The following is a 13,823-nucleotide window of genomic DNA, read 5'->3' as shown; positions in this document are numbered from 1 at the left end:
ATGCACCATACTCCATACAGTTGACTAACACGACCAGAGTGGAATCTGTAGTACAAGCAAAATAAGTACTATCAACAATGTAGCGTGATAACTTCATATTTCGTAAATTCGATCAGGGGAGTAAATTACGATTTCGGCATTATGTGCAAGCTAGTCTCCGAGTTGTGCCAGTACACCCTTCCAATGCCTTCTCCATGCGCGTTACATATAGTACAAGATTGGTACAACTTGTGACCTAGTAATGCCTGTCCATCTGCCATCCTTTACCGGATTTTAAGACCATTTTTATTGTTTATCGGTATCGGTTTTATATGCCCTTGTCCATTCACGTTATTCGTACTCTCATATCGTCCAGGTATATTTCCTTCTGAGATAACATCTACGCATGAGCAGGCGCCATACTCAAGATCTTGCTCCATCCGCGTCTCCTCAATTCCGTTCCCACTACACCGTTTACACGAGTGCCAATTGGATCTCCCGCCTTGTTGATTAAGACGCAAGCATTGTCGTCGAAACGCACAACGCTGCCGTCGGGACGCTGGACTTGTTTCCTGGTACGGACGATGATAGCGTGTCTAATGTCGCCGCGCTTCACCTTGTTCGTGGCAGATGCAGTACTCATACCGGCGTCGCTAGCTCCTCGTTGCTTCTGGACGATAGCTACTATCCTGTCACCTGCGAGATGTCTCGGTTTAGTAAACAGCTATATATAAGACTATCGGATCGATCCAAGAGATGTTGAGCTAACGAATAAACCTACCGATCGTAGCATGTCTCTTCTGGCCGATGACTAGAGCGCATTCGACTAAGGCGGCACCCGAGTTGTCGATGCAATTAAGCATCGTCTATGACTTCGATTAATATACACGATATAGTAAAGCAGGTTTCGGGGTTGTCTTTTATTACCTTAAGTTGAATCATCTCGGTCGATATATACCCTTAACGCAGGGTACCAATCGCGGGGAATGCGATGCGACGGTATAAGAAAGAGGCGAGGATAATGGTTGGAGGACTTCTCTGAGGTTGAAATTTCGAGGCTCTGTCGAAAATCGTTTAAGGCTGAGATGTAAAAATGTGGTTTGATTGGTTCTTGATTCTGGGTCCCTGAACCTGGATCTGGTTAGCGGATATCAATCATCTGAGGGTTAGCTTGAAATGCGTGGTCCCGGCTCCGAATCTTCCATATATGGTTAAGATCTGCAACTCAAGTACATATGTACTGAGGTGCCTTATGTAATAAAATGGGACCATTTCGGGTCCGGGGGCCAGGGGTCGGAAGCCAGGGCTGCCAGGAACTTCCAATTGTGGCGGGCGAACAGACAAGGTAGGTGCGTCGCAATTGCGTCGATATTTTAATTAGTCTAAGACGGCAACGGCAACGGAAGAATCCATCTTAGTGAGGCTTGATCGGGCTTGATTTATTTAGATGGTGGCTCAGCTTTTCTTTCCCCTGGAGTTCCCTCCCGAATTGATCGACTGATTGCATCAGAGGGATCCACTTCGAGTATCTGGTTGACCTGCCACCCTCTTTTTTCCACTTTTCGCACTCCAAGCTTTCACCTTTTGCGCCCATTCGCAAGGGGCCGACACTGTCACCCACATTTGTTCGAAGTTCGTTCGAACTTATGTTATGGGTTCAACACTACTAGAATTGCGTTTCCGTTTCCCGTTTCTAATTCTTGTTTCTAGATTGGTTTTCACAAATAGATGTTCCAATTGATTTCTTCCGACGTTCATATCCCCGTCACAGGTTTCTCTTTCTTAACAATCAACTTCAATAGCAGTGCCATGACCTTCTTTTAGTATCAATGGGCATTGTCGTAATCAAAGGATACATCCATATATCCCCTTCTCCCTTTTCATCCTTGTCCCCCTTCCCTCATCCGTCTTCTTTGCTTCAAACTCCGCATGACGACGATATATACTCTCTAGCAGGACCTTCTCACCTCGTCAGCTTATGACAGCAACCTTTAATAAAAAGCACAGATAAGCGTTTATGCGCTGGCGCTTGGAGGAATCTGTTGTTCACCTCAACTCCGCCTCTTGACTTGCATTTCAGCCCTACTTGGAGACCACGTTTATTGCCAACCAGTGTCACCACTTGACCTGACTTGCATCTTACCCGCATACAAGAGGCCGACTCTTTTGGGGCCGTTGGAAGACTTAAATAACAACCTCACCAGCACAGTATTCTCAACCCGGTTCCCCAAATTTATCAACGTCGCCTCCCTTGGTTTCATTCCTACCAGCTGGTAACGCTGCTAGTCACGATGCCCCCCAAACCACCCACCGCCTTGAAGAAGCAACAGATTACCTTGGCGCAATTGTCATCATACGACGATATACTAACAGACGCATTAGTTGATCATGTCAGTGTGAACGCCCGTATCTGAAATACTAGGCCTTGTTTCTTAGGGAAAAGCTAACGTACTACCTCAGGCCTACTATTGGACCACAATCCCAAAGAACCGCCCATCTTATCACCCGTCAAGAGGTGTAAAAGAGGAGGAAATTGCGAAGATTGTTCAAAATCATCTTATTGTCGACCCGGATCTCGATACTGCCGAATCCAAGCTACTTGCGACAGACGGATTGCGCAAATTTTATGACGCACTGAAGACTCCTAAGGAGAAAGATGACTTCCGTGCTCATCTTCGTCGCTATATGCAGATCTATCTTCCCGAATGTCCTTACGAAGTCAGCTCGACGAATCGCTACACGATTGTCACCCATGAGGCTGCCATAACTGCACGCAAGTACATCAGGAGGGGGCAGCCGATTAAATACCTTTCTGGTATCCAGGTGTTAATTACGGAGAAGGAAGAGAAGGAACTATCCAAGAGAAAGAAAGATTTCAGCATCGTTGTTAGCGCGAGGAATAAGTGCGCAAGCTTGTTCATGGGACCTGCACGATTCGCGAACCACGACTGCGGAGCCAATGCGCGTTTGATGACTACTGGCCAAGCAGGAATTGAAATCATCGCGGCGCGCGACATCGAAGTAGGGGATGAGATTACTGTCACATACTCCGAGAACTACTTTGGCGTGGATAACTGTGAATGCCTATGTAAAACATGCGAGGACAATCTGGTGAACGGGTGGGAACCGGCTGACGGTACTGTGGCTGTAAAGAAGAGTATCGAGGCAATAACTGTAGAGGGCTACTCTCTGCGCCATAGGAGGCGAGACGATAGTTGCGCCTCTACCTCTCGAACCCCTTCTGTCACCCCTGATATTCGACCTAGGATTCTGAAGACACGCTCCAAGACTCTGAAGGTGGGCTCAGAACGAGCGTCCACCCTTGGGTCTCCTGCCCCCCAAGGCATTTTGCGCCAGAAGCGAAAACGTGAATTTGAGTCACTCCAGTCACCACCTGTCACGCCAAATAAAAAACTGAAGACGCTTCAGCACGAGATCCAGGCCGTACCTACTCTACCGAGCTTATCCAGGCGAAGCAGCGATGAAGATTCAGTTAGCGCTCGCTCTTCAGGGCGTGAAAGCGTCGACGTGATGTCAACAGACGTAACAACACCTGAAGAAGACATTAAGGAGCCTCTTCTTAGTTCACCAATTCTGACCCCAGTCAAACTACCAGCGAGCCCTTTGAAACTGGAAGATTCAGAGACGCCTTCTCTTTCCGAAATTACGTACACCCCGACAACTCCAGTTACTCAAGATTCAATTGCAGTAGCGCCATTGCCTACTATCGAAAGCATGACCCAAACTAGTGACGTGATTATAGTGACACCTCCATCCAGTCAAGTTGAGGAACAGCCTTCAGACGTCATTACTCTTCCACCTTCAGTCACACTTGAGATTTCCGCCGCCGTCGCCGACTTAACACAAGTAACCGAGCCAATTCTTGTGCCTACTGAGCCAACTCCCAATAACGAACTTACTCCCAAACGAGGTCGTCCCAGAGGCAGGGCCTCAAAGGCCGAACTCCCTGCAATCAGCCATACAGTCGAGGAACATGCACCTCCATCTCGCACTCGGATTCCAGGGGATTACACGCTTACGCCACTCTTACTTTCCGAACCTAACACTGCCTGGATACACTGCACTGTGTGCAACGAACCATTTGTACAGCAGAATGCTTACTTTACGAGAAGCTCGTGTCCGCGGTGTGAACGGCACTCTAAACTGTACGGTTATCTATGGCCTAAGACGGAGAAAGAGGGCAAGCATGATAAGGAGGAGCGCGTCCTAGATCATCGTACTGTCCATCGATTCTTGACAGCAGAGGACGAAGCTAAGATCCGCGGACGAAAGTTACCCTTCGCTGCTAGCGCTTCTACTTCTAGTAAGGAGACACCAGAGAGAAGGGGAAGAGGTCGACCTCGAAAGATGCGCCTCGGCTCGGATCCAGAGGATGAATTCTACGATGGAGAGGATGATGAACAGAACGGCGTCAGACGGAGTATGAGAAGACGACAACCCAGTCTAAAAGCTGTTAGCTAGCACGCAAAAGTTGGGATAACCCTTGACTGGGCTAATTGGTCGAATTCGTAATTGCAATGTGGAATCCTAGTGATGGTGATGGTGATGGTGATATTGACCGCAATCTGAATCGAGCTTGTAACATTATTCTTCCAGGCATATCGACGGCGTTTCTGTGCCATAGCGTTTGCATTGCTTTCTAGTTGGATTGTATACTAGTTACATATCTGCCATCTACTATCAAATACGCTGCAGTACAGTAGGTAGGCAGTTTTTGGCAATAATCAAATTAAATATTTGCATAATTCCTCATTCTTGTAGCTCATCGCTATTTCTACTATGTATGAATTAGAAGTGAAATAATATGCTAGGGGCACTCAGGTGTTGGCGGTATCCGCCGGAAACTGGGGGAGCTGAGCCATCTGTGACGTCATATATCATGTCCGGTTCGTATGTCACTGCGCGTGTCAGGGGCGGAGTGGCTGGTTGCTGCTTCTTGAAACAGTTAAATGAATCTGACGTAAGCAAAATGAGCTTTATCCGTCTCTCCTCATTACGAACTTACGACTTTAGTTTGAATATCTGCCTGAACATATCCTACAACTCTACAACTTCGCCGTTGAATCCATATTGCTACTTTAGATTCTTTCACAACTCACATAGCTATTTGAAGCTAACAGTCTACAATAAGCTTCAGCTTTCCTACTAAAGAGTCCCTAGTTGGTCTAGACTTCGATAAATTCCACTACTTAGTTTAGCTCATTATTCATACCTAGTAGTCACCCCACATTCAAGGCATAATGGGTCGCTGGTCTCAGTACGATACTGACGAGGAACGCCTACCTGAGGGTATGGAACGTATTGGCTACGACGCCGACACTCAGACGTATACATTTCGTGACTCCGACGGTGGCATTTGGGAGAGCGCACCTGGTAATCGTTATGGCCAACTTCATCGCGTTAATACGACCTTCCCACCTTACGGCGACGATACACACGATGCTACCGAACCACTGCATGAAGCGACCGAAAACACATCGTGGCGACACGAGATGGGACCCCTACTCAATTGGTTTTTACTAGTCGGCTTATTTCTACTCTTCATCTTCTGGTTTATTAGCCGTACGACCGAACGGGTCGCTCCAATTACTTGCGGCGACCACAGCAGCCCATACCAGATCAAATCAGGCGACACCTGTTGGGCAATTGCCGAGGAACATCACCTCTCACTAGACTCTATCATGCATGAGAATCAGGGTCTTGATTGTGACAGGCTGGCCCCTGGTGGCACCCTCTGTATTCCAAGGGTCTAGATTGCGTAGCTGCGCTACACACCTAAGCCGATACATCCATACTCTCTACACAACCTTAACAAATCTATCCGGGGGACATAATCCACGACTTCACATATACCACTACACGGTCATCCTCGATCTAGGCTTAGGGCAGCAATACGAACCTGACGTTTTTAACAAGAACAAACTTTTTGTAATAAGGGCGTGCATTATCCGCTAGATCTGGGATACCACTCCAGCCATTTCATCGTTATAACCACCAATTCTTCTGGTCGGGATCAAAGAAGTCCCATCCCAACCTGGAAGCCAGCACCGAGAAGTCGACTGCGTCGATGAACCGATTTTTCGTGTCGCAAGGGAACACTACATATTTATTACTTTCTAGAACCGCCGAGACAATCTGGGAATGTACTCCCAAGGGCGAGGACCCTGACTCTGATACCATGCCCAAAAAGATGTTGTGTTTGTGTGCTTGCTGAAATAGATAAGCACCTACTTGCGCGCGCCATGGGTGGGGGCGTTAATCTGAAGCCACACAAGACTCAAGGGTCCGCTTGTGATATTGACTTAACTTTTTATCGAAGACAAATCACTGTTCTGCCTTTCCGGGCTCCAAACCCCTCCACAGCCCGTTTGTTGTCCACGTCTAAGAGTTTGAGGAACACATGGATGGAGAAAAAATAACCCGGTAACGCTAATGTACGGGACCTGTGTAAACTCATCGATGAAGATGCCTTCGAATAGGTCTTTCTGAAGCTCTCAGGTGAATATATCGCTGTTCTAGAGTTTTAGAGGGCTGGAGATGTCTAAGTTGGCAGTGAACGGTTTAATGTAGCTGGTGTCTTTCGTCAAGAAGTCAACGGCGGATTGGAATAAGGCTTCGTATTCGTAACATTGTGCGGTGACAATGCTTGGGCGAATGGTGGGTGGCGCTTTCGGGGACTTCTCGTCGCCACCCGGGGATATATATGTACTCGTTTTGCCACGGCTCTGGCTGGGTCTTTGGCCATGGCGATGCTAGTTCCTATTGATCAGGTACCTAGTTAGAAATAAATGGAAGATATTCATACCTAGGTATATGGGATCTCATCTCTTCTACTGCCGGTGATGGCGGCGATGATTCTGTCTGGGTAGGTAGGTATTCGAAATAGATGCGATGTATCCGTTTTAGGATATCTTTGACGTGGAACAGAAGCCCACGTAAAAGGATCTATGTCGATTGTTAGGCCTGTGAATTGAGGAGATGAAGTTACAATCATCGATGCTGTACGATCTGCCTACTCAGCGGAAGACAAATCCTCAAACCCTTTCCATTATGGGCCAGATCTATGACCTTTTGATAGCCCAACTTTTTGATGAGTTAGTAGGATATTGACAATGAATAGAGTTTAGTGGTACGGCAACAGCTTCGATAGGTAGTGTCATGTCTGCAATAAGTGGTAGTCGAAACTTGGTGGTCGTTCTGACGTCTCTTGGGCAGCAATAGACGGGGATAACGACAATTTCAGTACAGGAAATTGCCATCGTTGGCCATTTCATGACAGGCAATGGACTTTCACATCGGCTCAGAACTCCTGTGGATGATCTAAGAGACCAAGTGACCGCCTTTCGAATTCCCTCTCCATCCCCGATTCAGACGACGCCGACAGTACGAAGTCCTTCGGTAGTTTCACACCATTGCCATGTTATTTCGATACAGTAAAGGGGTTGGCTGCGAGGGTGTAGGTGGATGCCGATACGCGTCTCTTCGCTTCTAAATCAATATCATGGTGTTGAAGTGAAGTTTCCAGCCCTCGGAATACGACATCAGGGCGCCGTCGACAATACCATGTGATGGAGATATCTAGACGATGCATTAACTATCGATCCATACAAGAAACTAGCTTCATGGCAGAGTATCTATCAATAGACTTGCGCAGGCAAGTACAAAGGGTAGGTAACAAGCAGAATCCCCTACCCCTATTCAGCGTAACGGGTTACAGCAACAAACAGGTTTTTTCAAGCCGATGTAACAAAACCCGCTGAGTTGCGCAGGATATGAAGCGAATTTCTGGTGTCGTCGTGGCCTACCCAGGGGCTGTTGGCCTTGGTTTCAGCTCATTTGCGGCTCTTCCCAGCTGAACTGGGCTGACAGGCACAACGTCCATGGATCGCCATTCCGCCTTGCGCATGTGGGCTTCAGCACTAATTGATAGCATCTCCAATTGCATTATCGACTCCGTCTAGATTTGGATCTACGCCACGATTGCGGCCTACTAGCAATTAATGCGTTTGTCCCGCGTTCACGTCATTGTACGTTTCACGATTCAAGATGTCGGCTTGGCGCTTCTTGCATTTTTGGAGATAGGGAGAGACGGTGACTTCGCCAGCTTGAGTATAGAAACAGACTTACGAATTTGGAGGCTTAGACATATTATTGGAGAGTGTTTATTGAAACGATATTACCTAATTCTTCATGCGAAGAGTGGTGTTTCAAGATCTTCCTCTTTGGGACGAACAGCGTTGACTGTTATTCCCAGGTCCGATCATTCAAGCCGGGACAATTGAGCACGCCATGGAATCTACCGTTCGGACGCGCCGTGCCATAGCAGTGCCAATTCCGGTATAAGATGCGCTGTATACTTGACAATTCCGGCGGCGAGTTGCTTCTTGGGACAAAGGTGAAACGCGAGATCCCGGATTATGCCATCTGCCGAAAACATTGCGTCGTCCGAAGCATGTCGCAGATCTTCAGATCTCCGAGTCCAATTGACGGCGACGCACAACATACTGTCTATTGGCTCAGACAGTCTGGGGATGGTCGATCTCACGCCAAGTGCATTTTGCCTGAATGATCGAAGGTCATGGCCATACGAGGTCAAAGTCGTGTCGACTTACGTCGAACGTGTCGGAGCCCTAGTGAGGTTATGTAAATAGTATCATAGCCCACCGTGCGCCCCGCAAAGAACGCGAGTCGCGTTTGATCTTCGTGAGGGTTTGATCCCAGGGTCGATTCAACGAGCATCACCTGTTGATCTGGCGAGGAGATGGGAAGAATTATGGGAAGAACTGGTGGATGAGAAGAATACAAATAGATGGCATGATTCCCCGAATGAAGATATTCCAGCATCAGCATCAGCATTCATCTCAACAATCAGCCTTTCTCTTCAAACTTTTCAGTTCGATATCAATTCATTCTTTCGACCAGGTGTCGCTCGCTTCGTACACTTCACGCACATACTTCACCAAGTAAATTTCAAAACTTACCAACCACTCTCTTCAAAATGGTTCGCATCGCCGCCGCCGCTTTCCTTGCTTGTAAGTTCTTCCGCGATCAATCCTCATCTCGCATCTTCCAGGGCAGAGTCGAAGCTAATAGCATCTTATCCATTAGTCGCCTTCACGGCCTTTGCTCAAGTCACCCCCAACAACGCCGGTGCCAAGAACGTTGGCCAGGGCAACGGACAGCAATTCATCACCGGAGGTTGCACTGCGGATGCTGTAAGTGATCCTTCTTCGCCGACCCCGCGGGTTGCGATATAATATGCCGATAACTCGATCGGACGCTAATGGGATTCCAAACAACAGGACTGCCAGTCGGCTTGCTGCGCTGAGGTCCAGTCATCTGGTCTCGGAGTCTGCTCTGCTGAGGCTGCCTCTAACCAGAACGGAAAGCTTGGCTGTGGCTTCGTTGACCCCAACGCCGCCTCGACCATCGCCAACGCCCAGGCTCAGGTCAAGAAGCAGGTGAGTCTCTCATCTTCATAATACCTATCTATAAGAGAGTGAACAGTGACTGATCATATTGGCCTTTAGGGATTCTAAGCTTCTCCGCAAAATGATTGATGGGATTCGTTGTTGATAGCTCGACTCCCTGTGGTGGATGGTGTACTGATAACGTTCGCTGGATACCTATAGACCTATAGACTAAGCCCCGGTTTCAAAATGTATTAGTCAATATAAATACATTAGACGCCGATCTTACAGTCCCGATTCCGGGCATTCCGCTGATGTAGATGTGAAACTGAAATGTAGTGTAAAGGCCGCCGACTTTGTGTTGGACAGCTCTTGGTGGCAGCGGTTCCAAGAAACCAAAGTCGCACAGGTTTGCAAGATTTTTATTAGTCGCGCTCCCGCTTTACGAGCAGCGTGGCGCGATTCCAGGCCCATGTGACGTGGCTATGCGTTGATGGCTTCTCTGACACCCCCCTATTGGTCAGTTGGAGGTTGATAATATCCTATTTGGCCATGTCCGTCATCGCCAGTCCAATTCATTCATCTCTACACCCTCACCACAAAAGCATTGTTACGTCCGAATGACAACTCGAAATCTTTGTGCCTTACTGACAGAATTGAAAAAGATGCTTTGTGCTGCTACGCTTGTTGCTGAACCTAGATCTCGTTGTTTCTGCTTTTCATGACACTACAAATGCAAATAACCAGTCCGACCCCGCGCCGATACTCTTTAAGAGGCCTGTATTTTAATAGAATAGAAGAATAAACATCGGATCATGGCGCAAGTTCAACGGAGCAACTATCTCCCCTATATTCAACAACACCTCGATACCCAAGACGACGTAGACGGAACGATTTTAGAAACTGTGTGTGGGATATGTCAGGAGAACAAGCTGGACATTTCGAAGAGCGCTAGAGAATTCACATCATCTGCCGCACCCCCGCCCGAGCATTTCGAAGCTCACCCGTGTCTTTTCAACTATGCAAGACACGGCATCGAGCGGACCGTCGCCCTCGCATGCGGCCACGTTTTCGGCGACCGCTGCATCAGCGACGTGATAGCACCCGGATCAGACCTCACCTGTCCGTCCTGCGGATTCCGGATGTCGTATCGAAGCTGCGGGCACGTCATACGACCCGCTCTCCTCCCCGTCGCAGGCGACGAGCCCATCCGAGACCGATTCCCGACCACGATCGCCGAGGGCGGGAGCGACCCGCACAACTGCACGGAATGCCGATGGAAGCTCATCCGCACGAACCTCCGCTACATCCTCGCGGACGAGTGCGTCACCTGTCGGCAATGGGCCCTCGCGCGCGTGCCCCTAGACACGACGACGCATCGCACGCACCGCGAACAACACATCAGCCTCGGATTACGACACGCTTTAGACGACCTCGTCGCCCTGATCTGGCCGGAATTCGTGACGCGCGAGACAGACACGTCGGCGATGAAAGCCGCGACAGATACCGAGCGGCGGCAAGTCCATGTCTCGCTGCTCTACGCGATGGTGCTGTCGGAGCTGGAAGACACGATCTGGTACCGCACGAAAGCGGGCAAGGGGACCGCGCTTACTAAGGAACAGGCGAGGAAACACGCGCGTGGCGTCGCGGCGGTCGAGCAGAGTCTTCTGGGGTGGTTGATGAATTCGTCGCGGGAGGTTAGACGGATGTGGTAGGGCTGTTGTTGTGTATTATACATACCTGCCTAGGTGCTTGAGGTATGGATCCCTTGATACATACTTACATGGATACATGTTGTTTTACCTAGGTCCTGGGTAGATAGTATCTAGGTGCATTACACATGGAAATGTGTAGCTAATGATGAATTAAATACGATATACGAAGTATGTACCTAGGTATGTATGATATGTGTATGTTATAAATAGCTGGAACGGAACTGTCTAGCTTGACCAACATATGATGTTCTGATGTTCTGCATATTTTCCCTGGTTCTCTTACCTAGTGCATACCCCCTGGACGTTAACTGTGCCTCTTACTGTAGGGCTAGGTGGGTCACACATCGTCGGCATTTAAGTGAATTCCGCCCTATGCATTGCCTTATCATTACCTAGTAGGTACCTAGATACATATGTACATTCCCGTCGCCCCCTTGACGATGTTTGAGTCACACCAATAACAGCCTGCCGTTTGGATGCAGGCTGGCAGGTAATCTCCAAGGCGCCAATGTGGCGGTCCGCGATCTAGGTATGTTGGGGGCAGATAAAATTTTATTTCTTCACCAAATCCAAACCATTTCTTAGTGGCGAAAAAAATGTACGGCAGCACGGGAGCCTGTAGGTGCCTGCAATAAATTTTTCTTTTTGAATTTTGCTTCGGTTAGATGAGTCTAACCCAGGATGATACGGATCGTCAAACTGTTCAAAACCAGCCACATTCTAAGATCTCCCCGCAGATCCATTTTTGGAAATGAAGTAAAAACCTGGCTCAGATTAGATCACACAGCCCCGGGGATCGACTATGTCGTGCTGGATGTAAGAACTAGTTTTGACTAATTATTATATACCTAGGTAAATTGTGGAAAGAGTATAATCCTCTCTGCCTCTATATTAGAGTTGTGGGTATATGGTGGATTTTACGTTACTGTTATAACATCGTTTCAAGTTAGATACATGATTATCCCCCGAGATCCTTCAACGGTTCGAAGTCTCAGCCGCACCCGTCCTGCCGCCTTTCCACTTAACCTTGCTCATGAGGTTTGTTGGTGAGCGCCTTGTCACAGATCCGCGAGTGTCATAGGCTCGAGGGCTGCTGTGCCGCAAGACCGGTATATATCTGGACATCACAATGTGACATCGAAAAGAGGAGTCAATACCTTGATGCTTGGCTGCTAGGTAGGCTGCGCTTCTGCCTGGACAATCCAACCTAGCTGCATATTTGCTAGGTAGATATGCGTCGGTCGTATATATGAACATTAAGTAGGTAGGAGGTAGTTAATAGAAAGTTCTGCTCTGTTCCCTTTCTCTAGAACTTTCTGTTTACTTTCAACGAAATTTGCGTAGTTGGATCATATTCGACTGGTCAATTTCTTCACCAACCATTATACCCTGTCCCAAGACATTGGTTACTGACCTATCACCTAATCATCATGTTGAAGATCGCAGCGATGGCTGTAAGAGCCTTCTTGGTAAGTTGATACGCGTCTGAGCTGCTGTTACCCGACCATCGTACTGATCAACTTCTAGCTCCTTTTCGGAGCAGTGGTTCTAGGCCTCTCTGTCACTCTCGCAAAGCAACAGACAGTTGGCTCGCCTCCGTCAGAAACCTCGTTTGGCAGCTTCGTGGGCGCGTTCGGTATCCTGATCTCCCTGGTTGGCTTTGGAGCTCTCTTCATCGACAAGATCTCCGCCATCGCAATGATGGCTGCAGATGGTGTTGCGACAGCACTCTATCTCGCAGGCGCTATTGTAAGTCAACTTATTCTACCCTTTAGCTTCGTATATTTTTCATTCAGTACTGACACCAAGCTATCATAGGCCTTGACTGTTGCGCTCAAGCCAGTACCGAGCTGTACATCCAATGATGATCTCGCTCGTTTCCAGCGATTTCAGAACAAGCTCTTGAACGGTGGATGCCAAGATGTTGCAGGCAACCAGATCTGCCCTGGAGTTCCCGAAGAGTCAGTGCTGAACGGCCGCTGTCAGCGAGTCCAAGCCGATTACGTGTTCGAATACTTAGCTTTCGTTTTCGGCGTCGCTGTCATCGGCTTAAACTTCGTTGTTAACAGGAGCGGAGGAGGCAGAACCGCCGCATATGTTTAAATGTTTCTGTTAAAACCATTGCGATCATTACTAATGAGGTTAGCGACAAGAGAAGGGAGGATTGGTACACATACTTGTTGCTGTGTTGAGTTGCTTGTGAATAATGAGGAAATTTTACGAATACCCCTTAGAAAGTTGGAAAGGCCTTCTTTCTTTATTTCCCAACAATCCTTGATGCAATTAAATATTATCTGCTTACATACTAGGTGCTGAGAGATTACACAGCCTTTAGGTAGTTCCACGAATCTATAACATGTTTCGAAATCCATACCTCTTTCAAATACGTGCAAATTTTCATTTGCGCTATAATCCATTGGAAAAAGCTTATTGATCTTTGTCTAGGCTAGGGATCTGAAGCTTCATTGTCGATAACCCGATCACACGTGCTGCTTCTTAGCAGGGGTACCTAGTCTCAAGAAACAACGAAGAAGCTTTACCTTGATCAGAGCCAAGGTTTTTAGTAGAATGGGTTAGGACGGTAAACTACTCGAGTTTGGATATACACTCATACCACAACATCGGCTTCCTTCCAGAATCTTCAAGGTTACCGCCGACACCAGCTTTAGCGCCTCCACTGAAGAGCTCTTGGCAACGA

The 13,823-nt window shown here is 48.0% G+C and overlaps 6 protein-coding genes across 6 annotated transcripts; 5 read left to right on the top strand and 1 right to left on the bottom strand.

Annotated features, from left to right (window-relative positions):
• Nucleotides 1–38: 38 nt before the first annotated feature.
• Nucleotides 39–1,303, bottom strand: GGS22DRAFT_171409 (50S ribosomal protein L14). The gene is made up of 3 exons (XM_047962596.1): nucleotides 907–1,303; nucleotides 761–845; nucleotides 39–675 (listed from the first exon to the last, which is right to left on the bottom strand). Exons 1-3 carry the CDS (start codon nucleotides 919–921, stop codon nucleotides 380–382), a joined length of 396 nt encoding a protein of 131 aa, XP_047815880.1. The 5' UTR covers nucleotides 922–1,303; the 3' UTR covers nucleotides 39–379.
• A 619-nt stretch (nucleotides 1,304–1,922) lies between these two features.
• On the top strand, nucleotides 1,923–4,745 carry GGS22DRAFT_53959 (uncharacterized protein). Its single transcript, XM_047967366.1, has 2 exons — nucleotides 1,923–2,369; nucleotides 2,440–4,745. Exons 1-2 carry the CDS (start codon nucleotides 2,271–2,273, stop codon nucleotides 4,459–4,461), a joined length of 2,121 nt encoding a protein of 706 aa, XP_047815879.1. The 5' UTR covers nucleotides 1,923–2,270; the 3' UTR covers nucleotides 4,462–4,745.
• A 262-nt stretch (nucleotides 4,746–5,007) lies between these two features.
• GGS22DRAFT_53950 (carbohydrate-binding module family 50 protein) lies at nucleotides 5,008–5,869 on the top strand. The gene is made up of 2 exons (XM_047967365.1): nucleotides 5,008–5,159; nucleotides 5,217–5,869. The coding sequence occupies exon 2, from the start codon at nucleotides 5,241–5,243 to the stop codon at nucleotides 5,751–5,753; it is 513 nt and encodes a 170-aa protein (XP_047815878.1). The 5' UTR covers nucleotides 5,008–5,159; nucleotides 5,217–5,240; the 3' UTR covers nucleotides 5,754–5,869.
• Nucleotides 5,870–8,825: 2,956 nt separating this feature from the next.
• GGS22DRAFT_53947 (uncharacterized protein) lies at nucleotides 8,826–9,597 on the top strand. Its single transcript, XM_047967364.1, has 4 exons — nucleotides 8,826–9,032; nucleotides 9,109–9,215; nucleotides 9,303–9,461; nucleotides 9,531–9,597. Exons 1-4 carry the CDS (start codon nucleotides 8,999–9,001, stop codon nucleotides 9,537–9,539), a joined length of 309 nt encoding a protein of 102 aa, XP_047815877.1. The 5' UTR covers nucleotides 8,826–8,998; the 3' UTR covers nucleotides 9,540–9,597.
• A 377-nt stretch (nucleotides 9,598–9,974) lies between these two features.
• On the top strand, nucleotides 9,975–11,369 carry GGS22DRAFT_171397 (uncharacterized protein). Its single transcript, XM_047962595.1, has one exon. It carries the CDS (start codon nucleotides 10,226–10,228, stop codon nucleotides 11,123–11,125), a length of 900 nt encoding a protein of 299 aa, XP_047815876.1. The 5' UTR covers nucleotides 9,975–10,225; the 3' UTR covers nucleotides 11,126–11,369.
• Nucleotides 11,370–12,202: 833 nt separating this feature from the next.
• On the top strand, nucleotides 12,203–13,481 carry GGS22DRAFT_171395 (marvel domain-containing protein). Its single transcript, XM_047962594.1, has 3 exons — nucleotides 12,203–12,594; nucleotides 12,653–12,874; nucleotides 12,944–13,481. Exons 1-3 carry the CDS (start codon nucleotides 12,556–12,558, stop codon nucleotides 13,226–13,228), a joined length of 546 nt encoding a protein of 181 aa, XP_047815875.1. The 5' UTR covers nucleotides 12,203–12,555; the 3' UTR covers nucleotides 13,229–13,481.
• Nucleotides 13,482–13,823: the final 342 nt, after the last annotated feature.

This window comes from Annulohypoxylon maeteangense (genome assembly GCF_022496945.1).
Source record: "Annulohypoxylon maeteangense strain CBS 123835 unplaced genomic scaffold GGS22scaffold_17, whole genome shotgun sequence".
NCBI lineage: Eukaryota > Fungi > Ascomycota > Sordariomycetes > Xylariales > Hypoxylaceae > Annulohypoxylon > Annulohypoxylon maeteangense.
The sequence above is the reverse complement of the archived record's forward strand: the minus strand, read 5'-3'. Positions and strand labels throughout refer to the sequence as shown.